General features: G+C 41.6%; 1 protein-coding gene across 2 annotated transcripts; it reads right to left on the bottom strand.

The window, feature by feature from the left end:
• Nucleotides 1-8,101: 8,101 nt before the first annotated feature.
• fam167ab (family with sequence similarity 167 member Ab) lies at nt 8,102-23,808 on the bottom strand. 2 transcript variants are annotated; one of them, XR_007957060.1, is made up of 4 exons: nt 23,339-23,808; nt 15,664-16,060; nt 13,288-13,772; nt 8,102-8,794 (listed from the first exon to the last, which is right to left on the bottom strand). XR_007957060.1 is itself a non-coding variant. In XM_052025339.1 (3 exons), the coding sequence occupies exons 2-3, from the start codon at nt 16,030-16,032 to the stop codon at nt 13,509-13,511; spliced, it is 633 nt and encodes a 210-aa protein (XP_051881299.1). In that variant the 5' UTR covers nt 16,033-16,060; nt 23,339-23,808; the 3' UTR covers nt 8,102-13,508. The 2 variants fall into 2 exon arrangements, 1 of the variants encoding a protein (XP_051881299.1); XM_052025339.1 differs by having other exon boundaries at nt 8,102-13,772.
• Between the last annotated feature and the right edge of the window lie 1,898 nt (nt 23,809-25,706).

Here is a 25,706-nt window from a genome sequence, read left to right as displayed (position 1 = left end):
ATGTCAATTCTGTTTCCTTCTCCACAGATGTTGCCTGAACTCCTGAGAATTTCCAGCATTTTCCATTTTTATAACATAACAGAATTTAATAAGTTTGAAAATATGGCTGTTTAACTCTAGGGTAGTAAATATAAACAAAGCAAGTTATACTGGTATGACACATAGCCTAAGAAAGGTCAGTTTAATCTAGACAGTATGATAATAAATTATCCATAATTTTCAATAATTATGCATTCCCTTGAAGAATAAAAATTCAAGAAGTGATCCATCCGTGGCTAACTGAAGAAACGGAACATGGTAACATAAGAAAGAGAACCTGTTGGCTCTTCACAATATCATGGCTGATCTTCCACCTTAAACACCACATACCTGCTCCATCTCTTGATTCTCTAAGTATGCAGAAATTTAGCAATCTCTGTTTTGAATACAATTGATGACTGAGTTTCCACACCCCTCCAGGGTAGAAAATTCTAAAGATTCATCTCCCTCCAAGTGAAGAAATTTTTCCCCATTTCAGTCCTAAATGTCCTACCCCTTATTCTGAGACTGTGACCCCTGGTTCTAGATTCCTCATTCGGAAAACATCCTTCCTGCATCCATGCTGTCGAGCACAATTGGAATTTTATATGTTTCAATGAGGTCTTCTCTCGTTTATCTAACCTCTGCAGAATACAGGCCTAACCGAGGTAGAAATTTTTACTCTTGTATCAAATCCTTATGTAATAAATGCCAACATACTATTTGCCTTCCTAACTAGACTGCTGCACTTGCATGTTAGTTTTCTGTGACTTGTGTATAAAGATTCCTTTGAACAGTAAAAGTTTCCAATCTTTCGTTGTTTTAAAAAATAATCCATATTTCTGTTCTTTGTTACTGAAGTGGATCATCTCACATTTCTCTATATGGAACTCCAATGCTGTTGCCCACTTTGCTGGTCTATGCCCCTGGTAGCCTCCTTGCATTCTCATCACTGCTCATATTCCCACTTAGTTTCATGTCATCAGCAAACTTGGAAATATTCCGTTCGATTCTCTCAGCCAAATCATCAAAATAGATTGTGAATAACTGCAGATCAAGCAGTGATCCCTGCAGGATCCCACAAGTCACATCCTGCCGGGCTGAGAAGGATGCTTTGATTCCTACTTTGTTTTTTATATGTTAACTTACTCTCAATCCACATTGGTATATTATCCCCAATTCCATTCGCTCCAACATTATTCAGTCCTGCGTTGGACCTTATTGAAAACATTCTGGAAATCCAAGTGCATCATATCCACCAGTTCCCCCTCAATTACTTTTCTAGAACATCATCAAACAACTCCATTAAATTAGATGAATATCATGTCCCTTTTATAAATCAACATTGACTCTGCTCAATCAGATGATTTTCTGTGTCTTGATATCCCATCTTTCATTATAGGTTCCAGCAAATTCCCTTCCACTAGTGTCAGGTTAACAGATCAATAGTTCCTTTTTTTCTGTCTCTCTCCCCATATTTGCTACCTCCCAAACTGCAGGAACCATTCTAGAATTTATAGAATTTTGCAAGAGAATTCATTATCTCTGGCCACTTTTTTTAAAAAACTAGGGGATTTAGATCATCAGGTCCTTGGGATTTATCAGTTTTCCAGCTCATTAACTTCTCTAGTAGTGTTTCTTTACTAATAATTATTTGTTTTATTTCCTCATTTGTGTTGGTCCCTTTGTTCTCCATTAATTCTCAAGGTTTAGTCTAGCTTCTTCTGTAAAAGTAGACACAAAATATTTGTTTAGTTGCTCTCCTGTTTTCTTACTTCCCATTATAAATTCTCCTGTCTTTGTCTCTCCATCTCCTCCTTCAGCCATTCAGTAACATCCTTGACCTTGGCACCAGGAAGGTAACATACCATCCTGGAGTCACATCTATGGCAGCAGAAGCACCTGTCCATCCCTCTTTCTATTGAATTCAATATCACTGTTGTTCTCTCACTGTTATGAACTAGATGGTATTAGATGAAAGAAGCTCAGAGTGTTGCTAAAAAGAACAATTGCAGGGTTTTAAAACTCAGCAAAAGATAACCAAAAATTACTTAAAATGCCAAGAATAGAATTCATTCTAACATCAATATCATTTTCCTGTTTTATTTTATGTACATTATGACATTATCAATGTGCACAACATGTATTATTTACTTAAACAACAGAAAATCTATCAAAATGTTGTAACTTACAATACACAATTCAACAAGGAGTCCATCACACTGAAAGTAATGAAACCTGTGTAATTTTAAGATGCTCCCTCAGGGTATCATTTCATATGTTGAAAGTGGTCCCCAGTAATTTTTATTTCTATTAAACTTTTATCCCTCCATCTGTGACTCTTGTGTTGGCACTGATCGCAGGGACTCAGTGCTACCAATCAGCCTGCTACATGTCCAAGTGGGAGTATTCTTCCCCTAGAGATCCATGCACTGGTACCCCATCTCCTCCACTCCCCACTCATCCCTGGAGATGACATGGAGAGATCACTTTAACAGTGCTGACTCATTTCACATGGCTCTGTGTTTGAATGCCATGGTTATTGCCTGCCCAGCAAGTGGTTGTGTATGCGTAAACATCATGGATGGATTCTAATGTCTCTTAAAGTACTGGTATCACAATTATGCTTTCTTTAGGCAAGGATGTCTCAATTTTACTGTTGACTTTGGCTTCCAATTTGCTATCTGTGCTAATCTTAGTGCACATTTAGTGCACCAAAAATAGGTGTAATCCAATATCTGGGCAGAGGTATTTGAAATATTTAAATTAAACTAGTTTTACAAACATTTGTTTGTCAGTTATACTTGAGTGTATGAAAATTGTGAACATTAGGAGAGGCAGTCTGGGCACAGACACCCCTCCCACCTCACCCAAACATTGTCTAACAAATCGTATTTTATGTGAAGTTATAGTTGTGAGTGTAAGCATTAATCCCCATAACATTAAGATGCATGCATGTGTCCCTCCAAAAGCTAACTGTGTCGACATCCTGCACATGTCCTTTTTGGCCATGGAGGTTGGAAGAAGGCCAATAGAATAGATGGACAGGCGTGAACATTTACATGTTTCCTGCCCGTAGTTTTGCAAGAGACTGACAAAGGGACTTTCACCTAAAACATTAACTTTGTTTCTCTTCCCACAGATGTGGGACATCATGTTACAGTTGTACAGGATGTTGGTGAGACCACACCCGGAATATTGTGTGCAGCTCTGGTCACCACAATATAGGAAGGATGTTGTCATTAAGCTAGAGAAGGTGCAGAAAAGAGTCACAAGGATGTTATCTGGACTGGAGGGCTTGAGTTGTAAGGAGAGACTGGATAGGCTGGGGCTGTTTTCCCTGGAGCGAAGGAGGCTGAGGGGTGACCTTATAGACGTTTATAAAATCATGAGGGGCATTGATAAGGTGGATGGTGACAGCCTTTTTCTCATGGTAGGGGAGTCTGAAACTAAGGGGCATGGGTTTAGGGTGAGAGGGGAAAGATTTAAAGGGGACAAATTTTTCACACAGAGGGTGATGGGTATATGGAACAAGCTGCCAGAGGAAGCAGTAGAAGTGGGTACAATTACAATGTTTAAAAGAAATTTGGACAGGTTCATGAATAGGAAAGGTTTAGAGGGATTATGGGCCAAATGTAGGCAAATGGGACTAGCTCAGGAAGCTTGTTTGGCATGGACAAGTTGGGTCAAAGGGCCTGGTTCTGTGCTGCATAACTCTATATGACTCTGACTCTGTGAGATGTGGCCTAACCTGCTGAGTACTTCCAGCATTTTCTGTTTTTATTTTAGGTTACTAGCATATGCAACTTTTTTTTTTGATTTTCAGCTTCTGTTCTTACCATTAAGGAATATACTTTTTTTACAATTCTTTGAGATCACAGACTTCCTGCAGCAACAGTGTAAGAAGACTACTGAAGTAAATCCTGGTAATCAGCAGATTTTCCTACCAGTTTCCAGTCATATTTTCCGATTTAGCCCAATCACCGTCACAGACAGACATTGTGCTGACAGTCATGGTAATGCTGGAAATTTCCATCAAGCTGTCTCTGCTCTCTTCCTTTAACACATGGAGTGCAGTGGAAACCTGTTGATGCCAATGGATGGAACCGTAAAGTCATTCCCAGGCAAGGCATACCTCTGAGCAACTACTGGAGAGTTGCCAGAACCTACATAGCTAGATTACATGAGGCATTTAGGGGAGCAAGGCTGGAAATTGGGTGGGGGAAAAAATGATAATATTAGATAGAAGAAACAAAGAGATAATTATTAGCTCATCTTGTTTGTTTTTTCCTTTTTTCCCTCTGGGAATGGAGGATATGCCCACACTGATCTACTGGGCTTGTCCTCCTGCTCTGCATTTTGCAACTCCTACACTCTTTTATCTATGCTCTCACTCTCCCATTCATTCATTGACCTGATAACCTTGTTTAGAGCTTATCCCCATTGGCCACCCAAGTTTTACTCTATCAGAGACATCCTCCTTCCCCACATCTCCCTAGAGCTTAATGAGCTTCTTTCTCTCCTTCCCAATGCTGATGAAGGGTCTTCGACCTGAAAAGTTAACCCTGTTTCTGTGCCCACAAACGTGGCGTGACGTGCAGAGTATTTCCAGCATTTTTTGATAATGAGGTAGCTTTCTTTACAATGATTAATATCCACGTTTATTGCACAGATATCAAAGCCTGACATAGGGCCAGGATTCAGTAAAGCAAAAGTGTACACAGTTTCCTGTCCCTGCTTTCAAATTCTCCTAAGTCAGATCCACACCCAACAGGAATTGGCACTGCAGTCTGAGTGAGAGGAGAAGGCAGAATTGTGCTTTGGGGTGGAATCTTTGGGAAAACACGTGAACATCCCTGAACAAGAAAAATTCTGAAACCTGGAGCCCTTGATTGGCCAACATGATTACTATTCACATGTAGTTTTTAATGGAAAGGGCATCATCACATTGAGGACAGCAGCAAATTCCATTGTAGACTGAGTTTTAACTTCAAAATGAGGGGGTGTTTAATTTCTGGATTAAGCTCTGCAGTGAATACCAAGACAATGAAGTGCTGAGATTGCACTTTCTACATAAGCTGCTTGTGACTTATACCAGTGTATCATTTGTAGAAATGTAAAAACAGCTTTCTCAATACTGGAGCACATGGGATGACATCAGAAGCAATGGGAAACAGTAAAATTGCAAATTCAGTCTCAGCAATGTGGGATCTACTGGTATTCTTGACTATTTGGAGCCAGGTAAGGATGAGTTCTGCTCCTGATACCCGTCCAGTAAAGTTTGCTGAAATGTACTTATCTTGCGTGTGGTTGGATCGCTTGTCTGATGTTTAGACTTGAACGATAATTTTCTCCAGCCTTCTCCACACATCCCACTTTACTCAAATGATAATTCTGTGCAGAGTGAAATGCATTGGCTCCCAGCCAATAAACAGCTCCAATTTAAAATATCCATTACTGTTTACAAATTCTTCCATTGCCTTATCCTTCCTTACAGCAATGTTCCCCAATTCTGCAACCCTCCAAGAAATCAAAATGCATAAGCGCAGCTTATTTTAATGCTATGTAATCCAAAATCAATGTAACCTGCAGTAAATTGCATTAATGGTGACACTTGACATTACTCTAACAGAATTCACATCTTAAAGATTGATAAAACATAGAGTGCAGTGTAATGATTCCACGTTAACACACTACAGAAGATCAGCACTCACATTTACACTCTATTCATTGCCACGAGCACACATCAATCTTCAGAAGGGGTTGTGTTTGCATTTGAATTTATGCTTGTGACTTTCTCCCATCAAGCTGCACAAAGAACTTTTACACCGCTGCCTAGAAGCTGCCTCACACACTGCCAGTTCATCCAGAGTTGTGCGGTCCAAGAGCTGTGTTACCTCGGTCAAATCATATTTACAATCACTTCTGGGTGAATTTGCACCAATCGCCAAAGTAGATCAGACACTTCTTGTTGGGATTCCTCCTCTGCCAGGTGTGCAACTGATGATTAACTAATCATGAAATGTAATTTGACCCCTTCCCAATGTAAACCTGGACTCCCAGGTGCCGAAGATGATACAAAACGAGGAGCAATCCCAACTGAGTTCAACAGTTGGGTGTCACTTAAATGGCCACTCAGCTCACAATCGCATTCTACACCAGACAGCTCCTAGGCTCACTGGAGGCTGCTCACCCATCTACCAAAGTACTCAGATTAGTAGTGTGCTTTTTGGAGAACTTAACAAGTAATAAACTAATTTAATTCCGTGGACTTTGTCCATAAGCAGGAGGGATATCCTCAGCTTCAGGCTGGTGAGGGCCTGACCATGAGAGCAGCACCCACCTGTCCAGATGATCTCCCTGAATCTCCATCCCACTGGAGGAAATGAAGTGAATAACATGTAATAAAAAGGTTTTTAGGCTTGATTGGTGTGGGAGATTGTTGAAGGATGGGGCTGGTAATGGTCAGTGGGGTCGTGGAAGGTGTGGATGCAGGAGGATGTGCGTCAGCATTTAAGAGCAGTATCTATCGTGCCGTAGAGGTTATCTGGACCTATCTGGCAACAACATAACATTTCTTCTGGCATTGTTTCATAGAACAATGGTTTCCCCCTCCTGACATTTTATTTTATTCACCTCAGAGAACCTTAATGCTTTCTTCATGTCCATTCCAGCATCTCTCCTCTCCAACAGACATTAGCACCACAGCTGGTGTGAGACAGGAAAGTGGAAGTGTGCTTTGCAGCAGAATCTTTAGAAAAAGATTTGAGCATCCCTGTAAAGAGTGGACTCTTTTGTTCCCACAAGAAGAAGACTTTTAAAACTGTCTGTCTGTCATGGGGAGTCTATCTTTAGGGGCTGGCATCTTTCTCTGAATGCTGTGAACTGGAGATGAAGGCAACAATAAACTAGGAGTGCTGCTGTCAGGACCCATAACACATCTCTTAACACATCTCCTTAGGTAGAAGCCACACTAGAGCTATTACACTCTGTCTTCGGCCAAATGTGTCACTTTTTGGAGTGGAGGTGGGGTGGAGGAGGGGGAGTGAGGGGGTGGCCTGATCTGGTGTTCATTCTACACAACGTTTTGGCAAAGTGAAAAAGACGCTATCCAATTTCTTTCTTCCTATTGGTATCCTCCAAGCCCTTAATTTCATTATTGACCACTGTAGCTTCAGCAACCTGGGCCCTGGGTTCTGGAATTTTTTCACTAAATTTCTGTCCCTCCAACAAGCTCTTTCTCTCCCAGAACCGTCCTTAAAACCTCTCCCAAAACGTTTTTAGATTCTGTTCCTGACATTGTTTTCATTGGATTGGTGTCAGTTTTTGTCATTGCAAAGTAGCAGTAACATTGTGCAACATACAGTGAAACATACAAATTATTATGGATGAGGGGGTAGATGCAGAGATGATATTTCCTTTGGTTGGGGAGCTTTGAACCAAGGGCATGGGGTCACAACCCCAAAATAAAGGGTTGGGCATTCAGGACAGAGAAAAAGTTTCTTTGCCCAGAGAGTGGTGAATCTTTGGAATTGATTGTTTTCAGATACTAAGGGAAGCAAGGTATGAGTATGGGAATGTGGTACTGAGGCAAAAGATCAGCCGTGATCTTACTGAAGAGCAGGGCAGGCGTGAGGGGCCCAATGGCCTATTCCTGCTTCTTTTTCTTGTGGTTATACAACTCAGAAATTGCACAATCTCGATAGCTGAGTAATTAAAGTGGGTGGCCTGAATTTAGGTTGGAACCCGAATCCACAAAATTTCCATCACATTTAGAAATCTTGAAGAACTTACAATGTGGAAGATCATTCTGCTAACTGCAGGACATGCTGCAGGTGTCTGGTGGGGTAACCAGGAATCCTGTCGGATATTCCTCATAGTTCCAGCAGAACCAACACATGCCCAAGAGCAAATGCCAATTCAGTCGTGGACCTAGTGAAGGCTCTGACAGGGGCTAGCAGTCCAATGATGTCACCAAATTTCTCCCCTGTATTTATGGAAAACACAATTGCCAGTGGTTTTAATCAATCAAAACAACACCAGTCCTTTGAATCAATAAAGACAACTCCTTTGTTTTCCCTTTTACATTTTTATTAATTTTGGAGCTGCCACAACAAAGCAATAGCTACTGACAAGGGCAGCATCCTGCTCCCATTCAGAAGTTAATATTAAGATATTCTAATTCACAAAATTCAGATTCTTCATTGGGAATCACATCAGAGTGCAACAGTATTTCTGACATGGAGCCAATGGTTACTACTGCTATCAGAAGAACTAAAGCAGGTATGAGACAATGCTGCTGGGCATCTATTTATCAGTCTTCAAGCAAACAAATACAATTAATGCCGCTGCTGAACACAAATGTTGAATCCAAGTGCGCACATGCCCAGCAGCCTGTTTGTATTATGATGTTATGGTAAGGTCAGTCAGATGCTATTTGCTATTGATAACCGCCTGGGTACTTCTTGACATTTTTCTGTCAAAACAACATCAGTCCTTTGAATTTCTCTTAATTATGTGTTAATTCTGTAGTACCTGCTCTAACTTGCTGAGTTCCTTTGGAGTAATCATTTTGTTTATATATCTGTAATTTAGAATAAGCCCCACCCCAGCTCCAGGAATAGTTATATACACAAGGCATCCTTTCCAATGGAGTGGGAGAAATCCAGCTGGCTTTATTCACTCACACTTTCTCCTCTTTGGCAGTGACAGATAAGGCTGCGATCAGTTTCTTCCAACTAGGAAAAGGCTGCCTGTGCTTCTGTCCACATTCATCCTGACAATAAAAGAATGCAAAGGCACAAAACTAGATTGAAAGCAGAAGATGAGCATTAAACAGCACCTATTTAGTTTTGTTTCTACCATAGTTCAGTGGTGTGGTACCAAACCATAAAGACCAGGAAAGACATAATATCTCTAATTATTTTCTCATAAACTTGAAATCCCTCTGCTAAAGTTCTGATTAGTATTGGGCGAAAGGATTGGACTTAGATTGCCCAATAGTCTGCCAAGACCAATGGATGATGCAAAGCCAGTGGCAAGGTATTGAATGGCTGATGGCAAGATTGGAACAATTTCCAGCATTAATGACTGCTATTGGAAGAAAACTGGGGCAGAGGGAAACCAAAATGGAACTAAACATATTTCCCTAAATTTTACATTAGTAACTTCAATATCCCAGGTAGAGAAAGTGCAGATGGTCTGAACAATCGGCAAAGCAATGGCCATTGACTAAAGGGGTAACTTGTTCTTTCAGGATTAAAATACGGGTTTTTCTTTATTGGCTATTGAAGAATCCCGTTCCCATTCTCCCTGGCCTGTGTGATCTTACCCTTCTGAAACTTTGCTCAGTTTTCCCACCCTTCCACTCAGGCAGGTATATTCCTTTAGTTTGCTTTCTGTTACAATGGTCTTATTTTACTGCATTTGGGAAACCCATAAGTGGTTAATCAGCTTGCCTGATGTCTTCCTTGCTGCTGGATGCTACAAATAGCAACAAATTCAGCCCATCAGAACAGAGGAAATCCACTTAAGGATCTTTGAAGGCTGTTTTCATTTTGTGTCAATGGCAAACACCATCCCCGTGCCACTGATCACAATATCCTGACCAATAGGTCTGAAGGTCTGGGACATAGATTTTGGAAATGTGGGGCCATGCTTCCCTGCAAATTTATTTGCCCAACCACAGCAGATGACAGTGAAAATTCTAACTACATTGAGGTCCTTTAACAGTTCAAAGCTTCTCAACAAAGTCAAAGGACCAATTTGATTATTACTGTTTCCTTTTAAAGTATCTCATGCTTCCTTTTCTTCCCATCTTCAGGTCGCATTCAAATCCCACTCCCATCAAATACCATTCTGCAGGTGATTGAAACATTTATATAAACCTGCAGAGTCTTGGCCAATGTTGTTCTGTGTCCAGTCTCTTTTTGGGTGGGCGCTACCTTCTGACTTCGGATAGATGATTTTCACAACATGAACAGAACATGAATCACCTTGTTTTCCAGTAATATTAAATCTATAAACCAGTACTTTAGTTGTCAGGATTACCGTAAAATGTCCCACAACAATAGCTTCATGGTTACATTTACAGACAAAGTGGCCATAATTGCAGTATTAGCATGCTAAAGATCTGGTGCAAGCTATTTTCGTCAACAGGTGTGGGGATTGTGAGGGGAGGGGGAAGTATTAGTTATAACAAATGTGAGTATTGGTTAATCCACCTCTGATTTTCACTCTGTTCAGATAGTTAAATGTCTTCCTTCCACTTGGCATCTCATATTGAAGGTGTGGCCAACCTGAGGAGCTCTTCCTGTGGAGAACTGGGAGTGTGAACCTGTATCTCATTACTTCACGGTGCAATATTTAGGTTTTAACCCCTGCCTGACTGCATACTCTCTGGGATCATAGTTCAGCAGCTCAGGAATCTACCTATTTTCCTTTATAAATAATTACAGTGTAATGGCTTTGTTGAATATCAGATTTTTAAAAAAATGATTGCTTTGAAATTGTATGCGTGTCTTTAAAGAGCTGGAGCTTGTACGCTTGTTGGTGATGAGACGCATATAAAAGGTAGTCGCCCCATTATTGGATTCCCAGTGGCAGTTACTGCGTGTAATCAGAGACTACTGAAGGGTAAGCAAATCACTTCCAAACATAGGTTAAACATGGTCTTAAATTACATATCAGCAGTCATACGACTATATCCTGGGGTTTCCCATTGTTCTCGGTGTCCCCTACCACCAAGGACAAGAACACCAGGCACATGGGAACAGCACCAAATCCAGTTTCTCCTCCAAGTTACACACCATTCTGACTTGGAATTATATCAGTTCCTATATCAGTGTTGGGTCTAAATCCTGGAACTCCCTCCACAACAGCATTTTCCTCAGGACTGCAGTATCAAGGAGGCAACTCACCATCACCTTCTCCAGAGCACTGAGGGATGGGCAACAAATGCCGGCTTTGCCAGTAATGCCCACATCACAAAAAAATGAATAAATAACAAAATACTAAAATCTCAACTTGCTGTTTTCCCAGGGTTGCTGTATTTAAGATCAGGAGCTTAGTGTGCGGGGTTGTGGTAGCTGTGATACTCCAAAGTGTTGGATGTCATGCAGCTGTTTCCCACCAGGCCTTTAAAATCATCTGGTTTGCCAGTAATCCGTCAAGTGACTTTACCTTGTTCACCATGAAAGTTACTCACATACGTCTCAAAATTCCAGTGCACACTTGGCTATTTTGGACTGAATTTGAGTAAATGCGAGCTGATATCTCGAGCATGAGGCTGTGCTCTGGAGGCTGGCTGCAGGCACAATTAGGGAGGAGGGATGGGGAGGCTGGTAATGGTATTCACCACCACTGATGGTGCTTTATTACTGTTGTCTTCTGTTTATCGGGAGTGGGTGGGAGAAGATTGGCCTGGCATTTGGGACGGGCTGGTGAGATCAGTGAGACTGGCATGTTCTGGGCGAGGGTCAGCAGCAGGAGAAGGATGAGGAGTGGGGGAAGGAAAGGGGAGTGACAGTAAAGGTTCAGGGAGTCATGTAGAGATGGTCGGGGGTAGGCTAGGGTGGAGGGAGCAGCATGTGGAGAAGTTATTTTTGTGTGGGCTTGGATTTTGTGCTTTAAGGGCAACCTGATGAGTGGGGTAAATACTGTATCTACTTGAAGGCCTCCCAAGTCGGTGCTGAATTTATTAGGTCTATGTTCCCCTGGGATTGCCTGGAAATGTCTGGAAACATGGTTTACTCTGAGCTAATTCAACCCTCGTTCATATACCCGTGGAAAATGAAGCGCCATGCAAGCCAGTTTCCAGGCTGCATTCCTCCTGTCAGTGGGAGAAAGATCTGAACAGCTTTGCATGAATTTCAAGGGGGTCTCATCTAGAGGTGGCATAATTGGATTGTCAAAATACGGTGATGCATCTGGAATTGCCCCACTCGCTGCATGCTTACTGAAAGCCTAACTCTTCAGGTATATCTTCTTGCCTTTAGGTGTCCAGTGCCTTCATTATGAGACAAATGCAGCTGAAACAATATGTTAATTCCACAACAAACTGAATTGAGAATGGAAAACAAAAAATCCAAATACAGGAAATCTGAAATAAAAACAGAAAATGCTGGAATCACTCAAGCAGGTCAGGCAGCATCAGTGAAATGAGAAACAGAGTTAACATTTCGGGTCCAAGACCCTTCACGAGGACTGGGAAAGAGAGAAGCACAAGTTAGTTTTAAGTTACAGCGAAGTTGGGGGTGGGGGGGGGGGGGGCGGGGACAGAAATAGACAGAAGCAAGGGAATATCTGTGGTAAGGTCAGGTCAGGTCAGGGTTGACAAGGGGACAAGTAATGGTCGATGGGTTAATGGCAGCAGTTACAGAGTGACAGCACAAACAATGGAGTGTAAAATGTTGCAAAATGCAGGTTTGTTAGACATGCTCAGCAAGTCAGGAGGTTCAAATGGAGAGAGGAAAAATGGAGCCAATATCACAGATTGATGACTTACAGCAGAAATGGCTGGTTCTGATACAGACAGAGAAAGCAAGTTACCTGATATTAAGCAATTCGACATTGAGTGTGGAAGGCTACAAAGTGCCCAGTGTGGAAGGCCCAAAGTTGAGGTATTGTTCTTCAAATTTGCAGTGGGCCTTGGTAGGACGGTGCAGGAGGCCATAGGCAATGAGAGGGTGATGGTAAATTAAAGTGCCACACAACAGGGAACTCAGGGTCACTCCTGTGGAGGTGCAAGTGCTCCACAAAGTGATCACCTAATCTGCATTTGGTTTTTCCAATGTCAGTCTATCACAGATATTCACTTTGTCACATTCATCCCTCCCCCCACCTTCTCTGCAACTTAAAGTTAACTTGTTTTTCCCTCTTTCCCAGTTCTGATGAAGAGTCTTCGACCAGAAGTATCAACTCACTTTCTCTTTCCACAGATGCTGCCTGATCTACAGAGAGATTCCAGAATTTTGTTTTTATAACTGGACTGACAATCTCAATTTGGTGCCCCATTGAAATCAGCTATAATTACAAAGTGATTTTAGACTCCTTTTATAAGATTTCTGACATTGCATTCACAATGAAGATTCTTCAGCTCTGATGACCAAGAAAGTCTTGTGTTTGATCAAGGGATCCCAGCTGAGGTAAAGGGACTTTCTGCAGCATTCCTGGATAAAGGGAGCGCAATAATCTTCTCAAGTTTCATGTTTCTGATCTGCACCTCGATCACAAGGAGAAGACTGAACCATGTAACCTACCGATACTCACCCTGCCGGGGTCATTCCTGTTACTCATGGAGAAATACCACACCAAGAATTGCTGTCATCGGGAGAAGCTTGGAGGAAAAAGGGAAACAGAGTAAAAGGGAAAGCAACATAGCGAAAAAAAAAGCAGAAGAGAAGAAACTATTCAGCCTTGTTCCGCTGCAGTTCTGAAACACTGGTTGTTTCTAATGAGAAACTATTACAGTTAAACAATACATGGTGCTCTTAACACAGAGAAAACCGTCTAGAATTGATGTTCATTTTAGTTACGCCGATGAGTTTGAGAGGCGCCGACAGAGAGAAGGCATTGGTCACTGGGAAGTCACAGAGCAAATCCGACAGTTCATCCCGCTCCTCCAGCTCATAAGTGGCATCATTGAGCATCCGTTGGTGCAAGTGGCAGGTCTGCTCAATCTTCAGCTTGTTGATGTCGTTGCGAAGGCGCATCAGTTGCCTGGCCAGCTGTTGGTCTTGCAGACGCATTTCTGTCTGTGTTTTGTTTTAAACAAAAACTCTGCGGATTAGTATAGTAACAAGCAGCAAGAGCACATCAATACCGGGTTAGCAAACGGGCACATTTTCTGGCTTGCTGTTCTTGGCAGAGGAGCCATTACAATGTTAGATGCCACAGTAGTGTAGTTACACATCATTGAAGACAGATCTGAGGAGTTTTGAAGGCTTTCCATAATTTATAAATTCCAGTTTATATGCAGCAACTAAGAAAAGATTGGAAAGTATGTCCAGAAATGATTAATTTTTTTACCTTTTGAAAGTATAAGTTCTTAAAGATTGTTGGGCTCAGCATGTATTCTCTTGTCAAAATGAAGGACAGATGGAATTGAAGCCAGAGGCCTCAGGTTACTGTCAGTCATTATAACAATGTGAAACCATGCTGTCTGGCCCACCAACATCATTCACTCAGCCTTGCACACAATTGCTTCTTAGTAAATACCTTTTTAAAGGCATTGAACTCTTGTTCCATGCCTCTCTGTCTACCTGTCTTCTTCTCCATGAAGATAACCCAGTTTCACAGATCAGCAACTGTTGATTTTTCTTAGATGTTCAACTTTTGGAACTTAACTGAATTGCAACTGATTATAGTTTACCAGCTATTACCAAAAATGTAATCAAATAACTAATTGCAACAGTTTCAAATTAACAGTGTCATTAAATGGAATAAATTACTTCAGACTAAAATTTGTGTCAATAAGATTGAGGATGTATGAATGTGCAAACTCAATTATATTGCTACCCACCTCAGTCGTTTGTTGATACCTGATTGCAACAGACTAATTTAATGTTGATAGTCAATGCCCCAATATATAGAAGGCTGCCGTTTTAAATGGTGTACTACCATGTGCTTTACAGAGACCTTGTTCCCTCTCAATACTTTTGTCCTTCTTCACCCTTGATTCTTCACTTGTCAAGATTACCTGCTGCCACTCTTGTCCTCTACCACCACCCTTCAACTTGTTCTGGCTCTCCAATATTGTTTATTTTTGCTTTCAGTCCTTCCCAAACATCATAATGCAGCTCCTCTCACACTTTCCTCTAGCACCAGTCAAAGATATGCAGTGATACTAACGGGAAAAAAAAATAAGGGGAACTAAAAACTGAATATTAAGAAAAAATTCAGCAACCCCAACTGCAATGAAAACAAGATAGCTGACATGAGCAAATTAAAGACCACAGCTCTCTGTCATGGAGAAAGATTCCTTCTTTCTACCAAATGGTTTGCATCTATTGTGTAAATCTGCAGGTAAGAAAGAGGAGGTGTAGGTCAGATGGCCCTGGAGCCTGCTCCACCATTCAGTAAGATCATGGCTGTTTTCAGCACTGGCCTCATGCCGACTTTCTTATCTGATCCCTGTAAGCCTCCATTTCCCTGTGGGTCAAAACTCTATCCACATCAGCTTTTGGTAAGTGACAGCATTTTGCTTTAAAGTATTGGCCAGTGCCAATAACAGTCAGTTGCTGTGAAAAATGTACTTTTTTCTGCAGTTCCTCTCTGCTCCTGATCTCAAGGTGAGCGAGTGTGTGTGGTGACGGTCTGCCAGAAAGATCATCCTTTTCATGATGCCATGGGATAAGCACATTTGATGTGATATCTTTTGGGCACAATGAGCTTTATTCTAAAGAAGGGATTGAATCCCTAGCTGGCTTAAGACACTCGCATTATGCTTAAGACACACAAGCCTGCTTTACAACTGATCTAACAGTAAACAGATCATTCAGGTAAAATTTTAAACTGCCAAAATTTGAAATTTGCCATTTACAAAAAAAGTAAAGCAATTTTCCCAAGTATTATCCAATTTTCACTAATAAATAACCTTTAGAAGAACCAGAAAAGGGAAATGAAAGAGAATGTGTTTAAACTTACCAATTCCTTCCTAAGCCAGTTCAATGCCTGGTCAATATTTTCAAAGCCACTAAATTTCCCTGAAGTCAAGCTCCTATCCTTGTCAGACCTCTCACTGAGTTGCTTTTGTGTTCTCTTGAAGTTGCTGGGGTCCTCACTGGGTTTCTTTGTAACTGCAGGCTCTTGGTCATCTGATGGCTTTGTACTTTTCCACTCTTTCCCCTCCAGGTTGGCTTTCCACTCCAGGTAGGAAGGCCTTCTGGTTTCAAGTCTCAGTTTCTGGGTGAGTGCTTTTAAACTCCTCAGATGATCATCACTCTGACTCTCTGGGTTGTCCTGGCCACCTTCGAAAAGATTTACCTCAAGTTTTGGCACTGACCAAGTGGCCATTGTGCCTTATTTACACCGTAGCTGTTATCTGTAATAGAGCACACATCCTCTTCTTTTTAAAACTAATTCAATTTGAAAAGTGTCAGAAGTTCCAGTGTTAAAATTCCTCAATTTGTGGGACTATTATTGGAGTAAACAGGATTGCCTTAAGAACTAATTTTATTTGCATTATAAAGAACAATAAAATGCAGCATTAATAATGACCACTTGCAGTACAAATTTTGATATTACATTTTTTATAAAGCTCAATATAAAGAAATCTGCAAAAATCTAAAGATGGCACATAATATAACTTTGTTTTATAGTGACATCTTTAGATTTTTGAAGATTTCTTCCGATATAAAATTCTGATGATCCTGATAGTCACTAGTATTGGAAACACATTAGAATGTTTGAGCCTAGGCAGAGACGGCTCCCGTTCCTGTCTGCTTCCTTTAGTGCCCAGCAGGCTGCAGACTCAATACACAAACATTCAATTGCAGGTTGACTGTCCAACAAAATGACAAAATCCACCGTGGACACAATTCATTTATCATTGTAGCAGTCCAAACAGTAATTAGTATCAACAGATATTCTCTATTCTCTTGTTTGACTCGGTACACTCGTTTACCACCTGTGGTTGTTTTTGCTATTACAACAGCAAACTTGGGCTCTAAACTTGCTAGTAACAAATGTCTTGCATGTGACTGAATATTCCTGCTAGCAAGCTGCAATGCCATTACATCAGAATAAAAAACACAGGGGACACTGATGGATGCCAGGAACTTACTTGAGCATTCTCCCAGCAGGCACACTGACTTTAGCAAAAGATCAATAGAAGCTCAGGTTAATGCCTATCTAGAGTGTCCACTGAACTTGCTGGTCAATTGAGAGAGGCACCAAGGAAATTTCCAGTGACAAATGTAGGAATATTTAAGAGAACACTTTGAATACAGAAAGGAATAAAGTTTTAAAAAAAAGTTAGGAGAAGGAAAGAATAAATTAACAATATCATCACCGGAATTTATTGGGGTGTTTTGTTAATTGGATGATGTAACTTCAGTGCAGGATTGATAAAAACCTTATTTCATATTAGCAGGGGTTTTTTGCTATCTATCTGTTACTTAGCAAGAAAACCCTCAAGGAAGCTTAAAGCAGATTTAATACCAAGCAACTAAAGATGACCATTAATGTTAACCTTCTAGATGTTGGGTACATGCCGCGCGGTGACTTGTGATAAATATTCCATCCATAAGTTTGCGAGCAATGCACTCACCCTGGTAATTAAGGCAAGTGGGTAAAATACAGAGAAGGTTTTAACTGCATGTAAAAATATCTATAAAGAGTGTATTGTTAATTTGCTGATGAATCTCTTGAGCATAGCTTCAACAAATTTGAGTGAGAAATGATTTGTAAATGACTGGCAGCTAAACCTTGTTGTCCATTGTCTCATCTATCAGCATCAGTTTTCAGTAGATGTGGAGGGGTGGGTACTGAGCCTCTCCCTAAAGTGGGATCCTATATTTTCTAGGGCAATCTAATTATCTTTCAAACCTGTTCTGCTGCTGCCTGATTATGTTGCTTCAATATTAGCTTTTCATTGATAATAGCACCCAGAACCCTGTTAATGAATGGAAGTCAGAACTGCTGAATTAGGTGCTACAATAAGCTCTTTGGAGAAAAACAACCATCATTCAGATTTGTTTACCTTTCCAACAAATGGCTACTGCTTGAGTGTTTAGGTTGCCTGCCATATAACTCTTCATTCTACAGTGAAATAGTATCTGTTATCTGGAATGAGACTTGCAGGAGAGTCAGTTGTCAATCCACACCTGAAATTGGACAATCAGCTGAAGAAAGCCACTCTGCATCCGATACTCCTGTTTTTATCTCTGGTTCAGTCTTCAGACAGGCTTTTAGTAGACTTCCACTCATCCACTCAAAGCACAGATGTATAAGTTAGGGTTTTAACCTGGTTGGAGGACACTGATTACAAGTATTAAGAGGTTGAATATACATGCTGATAGATCTTGTTTTGTTGCATTTTGTGCCTCAACCAGTGGCCCTTAAAAGGGACCTTTAAAATCTGTAAATATTTATCCTAGATTTATTTATTCTGACCTCTATTAAGGGTATTATCTTTTAGGGGTATAATTTTCACTATTCTGTATCTCAAAAGAATTATTTCATACTTTTGTGTATTGAATGACACCCACCTCCTATCTGTCCAATGCACTAACCCATTATGTCCTCATGCATTCTTTCTTTTCTCATGCTCCCTAATTTGATAGCACCAAGAAACTTTCATGCAACGCCTCTTCTGCTTACATTCCAAAGAGGTTTGAGTTTATAGGAAGGTTTTGTTAGAGTTGTACAGGGTGTTGATGTGGCCACACCTGTTATATTCTGCACAGTTTTGGTCCCCTTACCTTAAAAAAAGATATTATAGCAATGGAGGCGGTCCAAAGGAGATTCACCAGGCTAATCCTGGTGTGACAGGGTTGTCCTATCGAGAGAGGCAGGACAGTTTGAGTCTGTATTCCTTGGAGTTTAGAAGAATGAGGAGTGACCATATTCAAACATATAAGATCCCAAGGGAGATTGACAACGTACGTAGTTGTTGAGATGTTTTTACTGGTGGGAGAGTTATGAACAAGGGGAAATATCTGCAAATTAAGGGGTCAGTCATTTAAAACTGAGATGCATAGAGATTTTTTTTTGTCAAAGCATAGTGAATCTCTGGAATTCTCTGTCCCCAAGAGTAGTGGAGGCCAGATCATTAGATATATTTAAGGTGGAATTAGATATATATTTGAAAGATCAAGGAATTGAGTGTTATGGGAAACTGGCACTGAAGAGTAGCTGAGGTCAGCATATTTCATTTGCTCTCTTGCAGGATGTTAGGGATAAATTTTTCCCGGTGAGGCAGAGAAGGAATGGCAGGGTGAAGGAACCATGGGTGACAAGAGAGGTGGAAAAACTAGTTAGGAAGAAGAAGGCAGCATACATAAGGTGTAAGCAGCAAGGATCAGATAGGGCTTGTGAGGAATATAGAGTAGCAAGGAAGGACCTTAAGAAGGGGCTGAGGAGAGTGAGAAAGGGACATGAAAAGGCTTTGGCGAGTAGGGTTAAGGAGAATCCCAAGGCTTTTTACTTGTACGTGAAGAGCAGAAGGATGGCTAGAGTAAAGGTAGGTCCGATTAAAGACAAAGGTGGGAAGCTGTGCCTGGAAGCTGTGGAAGTGGGTGAGGTTCTCAATGAATACTTCTCTTCAGTATCCACCAAGGAGAGGGGTCTTGATGATGCTGAGGACAGTGTTGGTAAGGGTATTGTTCTAGAGTATGTAGATATCAAGAGAGAGGATGTGTTGGAGCTGTTAGAAAATATTAGGACATTAGAAGATAAGTCCTTGGGGCCTGACAGAATATTCCCCAGGCTGCTTCGTGAGGCTAGAGAGGAGATTGTTGAACCATTGGCTAGGATCTTTGAGTCCTCGTTGTCCACGGGGATGGTACCAGAGGATTGGAGTGTCCCCTTATTCAAAAAAGGTAGTAGGGATGGTCCAGGGAATTACAGACCAGTGAGCCTTACGTCTGTGGTGGGTAAGCTGCTAGAAAGGATTCTAGGAGGTAGGATCTATGATCATTTAGAGAATCATGGACTGATTAGGGACAGCCGGCATGGCTTTGTGAAGGGAAGATCTTGCCTCATTAGCCTGATAGGGTTCTTTGAGGAGGTGACCAGCAAGATTGATGAGGGTAGTGCAGTAGATGTGGTCTACATGGATTTTAGTAAGGCGTTTGACGAGGTTCCGCATGGTAGGCTTCTTCAGAAGGTCAGAGGCCAAGGGATCAACGGAGGCTTGGCCGCGTGGATTCAGAATTGGCTTGCCTGTAGAAAGCAGAGGGTTGTGGTGAAGGGAGTGCATTCGGATTGGAGGGCTGTGACTAGTGGTGTCCCACAAGGATTGGTTCTGGGACCTCTACTTTTTGTGATATTTATTAATGACTTAGATGAGGGGGTGGAAGGGTGGGTTAGCAAATTTGCAGATGACACAAAGATTGGTGGTGTTGTGGATAGTGTGGAGGGCTGTTGAAGCTTACAGAAGGATATTGATAGGATGCAGAGCTGGGCTGACAAGTGGCAGATGGAGTTCAATCCGGAGAAGTGTGAAGTGGTACACTTTGGAAGGACAAACTCCAAGGCGGAATACAAGGTAAATGGCAGGATTCTGGGCAGTGTAGAGGAGCAGAGGGATCTGGGGGTTCATATCCACAAATCACTGAAAGTTGCCTCACAGGTGGATAGGGTAGTTAAGAAAGCTTATGGGATGTTAGCTTTCATAAATCGTGGGATTGAGTTTAAGAGCCGTGAAGTAATGATGCAGCTTTACAAAGCTCTGGTTAGACCACACTTGGAGTACTGTGTGCAGTTCTGGTCACCTCATTATAGGAAGGATGTGGAGGTGTTGGAGAGGGTGCAGAGGAGATTTACCAGGATGCTGCATGGATTAGAGAGTATGGATTATGAGGAGAGACTAAAGGAGCTAGGGCTTTACTCATTGGAGAGAAGGTGGATGAGGGAAGACATGATAGAGGTATACAAAATACTAAGAGGAATAGATAGAGTGGACAGCCAGCGCCTCTTTCCCAGGGCACCAATGCTCAATACAAGAGGGCATGGCTTTAAGGTAATGTGGGGGAAGTTCAGGGGAGATATCAGAGGGAGGTTTTTCACCCAGAGAGTGGTTGGTGCATGGAATGTGCTACCTGGGGTGGGGGTAGAGGCTGATACGTTGGTCAAGTTCAAGAGATTGTTAGATAAGCATATGGAGGGATTTAAGATAGAGGGATATGTGGGAGGAAGGGGTTAGATAGTCTGAGGTGTGGTTTGAAGGTCAGCACAACATGGTGGGCCGAAGGGCCTGTATTGTGCTGTATTGTTCTATGGTTCTATGATCATATTGAATGGCAGGGCAGGTTTGAAGGGGGTGGTGGCCTACTCCTGCTCCATTGTTTTTGTGTTCTTGTATTCGCATCATTTGTGGAAAAATGGTTATGATTCTAGCAATTCCATATTTGTACGAATCAAAATTCATCCATTTGCCTTTGTTCTCTACTTTCTCCTCCTATTGGTCTGTCTGAAATTGCATCTTGCTTAACACCACGTCTCTGTTTCCCGTACAAGTCTCTTCACTACCATAAAGTTTTCTGGAAATCCCTGGATGTGAGCTTCCCTTTTGATCTGCTGAATAAGAAGTAAAAGAAGAGATGCAGTTCTCTTGGCTGAATGAAGCCGTGCTCACCAGGTCCAAGCCTTGAGTGGGACCCTTAAAGACAGAGATTTCAGCACAACCAGAGGCTGCTGGGCCCAGTCTTGGTCATCTTTTTTTTTCCCAAGCATTAGGCATCATCTACAGTAACTGCTCCTTTCCTATGGCCAGCATTCTTACCAGCTAGCCACCTCCTGAGAATATTTAAAGTAGGGAGCTTTCTCCTGAGCCAGCGTTAACTGTGGAAGTTCCTTCTAAGTGGATCCTGACTCTTCTACAGCCTATGCAGTTTCAGGGCCTGAATTATTATGAGGAGGAATCGTTACAAGAATTATCTTCACAGAGGGCCCTATTATTAGAACACAACACAATTATATCTTTCTGTGGGTAAGAGATGAAGACTGCATGCAATATTCCATGTATGGTCTCACTAAAGCTTTGTACAATTACAACAAAACTCCAACCCCATTGCAATAAGATCCAACAATCCTTCCCAGCTGTTGCTGTACCTACATGTTTACTTGCTGCATTTTTGTGTGCAAACACATTCAGATCCCTCTATACATGATTTACCAGTTAGTCATCATTTCTAAAATATGTTTTTCTAATCTTCTTTCTAAAGAGAACAATCTTCATTTTCCTCACATTATACCATCTGCCACCTTCTTGCTACTCAAATGGCTGTCTATATTCTTTTGCAGACTCTATGTCCTTCTCACAGCTCCCTTCATCACCCAGCTTTCATCACAAATGTTACACACAATCTTTTAAAAACATTATTAATGTAGGCGATATATACTTGACGGCTGGTCCCTATGGCAAAAATGGGCCAACCTAAGGATGATCCTTTATTCATACCTTTTTTCCTGCCCATCAACCAATCCACTGTTCTTATTACCCCAAATTACAAGCCTTTATTTCAAAAAATAACCTTTCACAAGGCACCGCAGCAAAAGTCTTTTGAAAAGCCCGATACCCCACACCTATTAGTATCCTCTTGTTAACCCTGCTAGGTGCAGCAAAACATGAGCAGGATTTTCTTTTTATGAAATATGTCGACTCTACCCAAACACATTAAAATTTTTCAAGACCACTGTGAGCACTTGCTGAATGATGATTTCCAACATTTTCCTGACAACTGATGTCAGGCTCACTGGTTTGTATTTTCTTTCTTTCTCCTTTCTGTAAAAGCATTATTATGTTTGCTGTTTTTCAATCCACTGGATTCATTCAAGAATCTCAGAATTTTTTTTGAAGATCGCCACTAATTTATCCAGTGTCTTTTACAAACTATCATTTCCAGGGCATTTGTTAGCTATTTACAAGTGCTAATTACTTCAAGTTCCTCAATTAAGTTCATTGCCTTCTCACTATTTTTGGTATGTTGTATTGTTTCTTCTACCGTGAAGAGAAATAAAATACTTGTTTAACATTTCAGCCATTTTCTTCTAATCTTAAAATGCAGAATGTTCTAACCCAATGTATAGTGCGTTTAAATCTAATTTTACAATGATAGCCCACTACTTCAACTATTTACAAATATGTCATTAAGATTATTAGCTTTCCTTTAAGTTTAACATGAATCATCCTTGTTCTCTTTCCAGAGTTATCCTTAACATGGAAATATTTGCACTCACATACTTTAAATTATAATGCTATTTTAATCGGTTGGCAAAGAGATGTTATGTTCCGTTTGCTCTATATTTGTGTGGTAGATGATATTTAGATCCTATTATTGCAATAACAGACACCACAAAAAGGGGAAGGAAATCCTTTGTGGTGAGCCCCCACATGGTATGGATCAGAAATGACACACAGATTCTGGCGGGGTGGCAAATGACAGTTTCATGGGTGAAGTGTAACCCCGCCAATTCTCTCTCTCTGCTTCTCCCCCCCTTGAGATCCTGTAAAACTGAAAAGGTTTTGTTTAGACAGGTACAAAAGCAAATGGAAACAAATCTAACTGCTGCTTCATTTCTTACAATTGGCTTTCTGTTTGCAAGACGCAGAAAGCTGATGTCCATCTGATTGCACTGAGACAGGAGCTGTGCTCACCTGGTTTTACTGAGGGACGGAGCGGTACCGAGTGTCCATGCTGCAGCTTTCAGATTGCACCGACTCCCCGCAGCCGGCGGCCAGTGCTTATTCTCAGCGCAAGTCCCTGGGAAAAGACTGGGATTTCTGCGTCAGGGCCGTTGCTGGGAGACCGCAGAGAGTATTTAACTCCAGTTGTCTCCTCAGCTCCTCGTCTGCGTTGTGTGTGATGCAGACTCCTATCTGTCTCCCTCCGGCAGGGAATGCAGCACCAGCTGCCCGGGTCCTAGCGCCTTCACGTTACTGCCTGCTCCAGTTGTAGTGAGGCATTGCACACAAGGAATGTTTCCAGGGCAGGTCTCGGCAGGCAATAAAGAACAGTTTAGAGTCTTCATTTTAAAACCTTGCTGACAATTTGTTGAATTTAGTTTCCGAATTTTTAAAAACTATCTTCCTGAAGTCTTCATCCTGTTCACTTGGTCCAATTTATTGCCATACAAGCGTCTCTTCACTTAACAACCGGTTCTGCTCTGAAATCTTGCCGTGTTTTTGTCCTTTGCAGGCAGCGTGACCGAAGAGCGAAATGGACGGTGTTGTTTCGGTTTATACAATCACTTCCAGTTTTCACTTTCAGAAATTTAAACAGAGGCCGTGGCCCTGACCTCACCCTAAATTGGATCTGAATCAGATGAAGTTCCCAAATTGCTGCTCTGCCTGATATTAGTTAACACAGTACAAACTGAGAATAAAGCCTGAGAGTCTGATCCAAGTGGCCGAATCATCCGCTAGACAGTATTGGGAGTGTTTTGTCCCTTTCTAAACTGCACATTGATACCAGTTAGACCATAAGTCATAGGAGAAGAATTAGGTCATTCGGTCCATCGAGTCTGCTCCGCCATTCGATCATGGCTGATTTATTTTTCAATCTCATTCTCCTGCCTTCTCCCCGTAACCTTTGACACCCTTACTAATCAAGAACCTATCAACCTCCGCTTTAAACGTACCCAATGACTTGCCCTTCACAGCTGTCTGTGGCAATGAATTTCACAGATTCACCATCCTCTGGCTAAAGAAATTCCTCAACTCTGTTCCAAAGGGACATCCTTCTATTCTGAGGCTGTGCCCTCTGGTCCTAGACTCTCCCACTGCTGGAAACATCCACTCCACGTCCATTCTATTCAGGCCTTTCAATATTCAGTAGGTTTCAATGAGGTTCCCCCTCATCCTTCTAAACTCCAGTGAGTACAGGCCCAAAGCCATCAAACACTCCTCATACGTTGACCCTTTTGTTCCCAGGATCATTCTTTATAAACCTCCTCTGGACCCTCTCCAATGCCAGCACATCCTTCCTCAGATATGGGGCCCAAAACTACTCACAATACTCCAAATGTGGTCTGACCAGCACCTTATAAAGCCTCAGCATTACATCCTTGCTTTTATATTCTAGTCCTCTTGAAATGAAGGCTAACATTGCATTTGCCTTCCTTATTACCGACTCAAACTGCAAGTTAACCTTTAGGGAATCCTGCACTAGGACTCCAAGTCCCTTTGCACCTCCGATTTCTGAATTTGCCCTCTGTTTAGAAAATAGTCTATGCCTTTATTCCTTCTACCAAAGTGCATGACCATACACTTCCCTACGCTGTACTCCATCTGCCACTTCTTTGCCCATTCTCCCAACCTGCCCAAATCCTTCTGCAGAATCCTTGCTTCCTTAACACTACCTACCCCTCCACCTATCTTTGTATCATCTGCAAAGTTGGCCACAAAACCCTTAATTCCATCATACAGATTATTAACATAACGTAAAAAGTAGCGGACCTTTACACCAACCCCTATGGAACACCACTAGTCACTGGCAGCCAACCAGAAAAGGCCCCCTTTATTCCCACTCTTTGTCTTCTGCCCGTCAGCCAATCTTCTATCCATGCTAGTACCTTTCCTGTAACACCACGGGCTCCTGTCTTGTTTAGCAGCCTCATATGCGGCATCTTGTCAAAGGCCTTCTGAAAATCCAAGTAAACAACATCCACTGACTCTCCTTTGTCTATCCTGCCTGTTACTTCCTCAAAGAATTCCAACAGATTTGTCAGGCAGGATCTTCCATAAAGGAAACCATGCAGACTTCAGCCTATTTTATCACGTGCTTCCAAGTACCCCGAAACCTTATCCTTAATAATGGCCTCTAACATCTTACCAACCACTGAAGTGAGGCTAATTGGCCTATAATTTCCTGTCTTTTGCCTCCCTCCTTTCTTAAAGAGTGGAGTGACATTTGCAATTTTCCAGTCCTCCAGAACCATTCCTGAATCTAGTGATTCTTGAAAGATCACTACTAATGCCTCCACAATCTCTTCAGCCACCTCTTTCAGCATCCCGGGCTGTAGTC

Source organism: Pristis pectinata, chromosome 10 (genome assembly GCF_009764475.1).
Source record: "Pristis pectinata isolate sPriPec2 chromosome 10, sPriPec2.1.pri, whole genome shotgun sequence".
In the NCBI taxonomy this organism is placed as follows: domain Eukaryota; kingdom Metazoa; phylum Chordata; class Chondrichthyes; order Rhinopristiformes; family Pristidae; genus Pristis; species Pristis pectinata.
This window is presented reverse-complemented; position numbering and strand designations above follow the sequence as displayed.

Excerpts from the sequence above, each read along its gene's own strand:
- fam167ab (XM_052025339.1), bottom strand. The coding sequence starts at position 16,032 with ATGGCCACTTGGTCAGTGCCAAAACTTGAGGTAAATCTTTTCGAAGGT. Across the intron at positions 13,773-15,663 it reads ACTGGCTTAGGAAGGAATTG|ACAGAAATGCGTCTGCAAGA; the intron begins GTAAGTTTAAAC and ends AACAAAACACAG.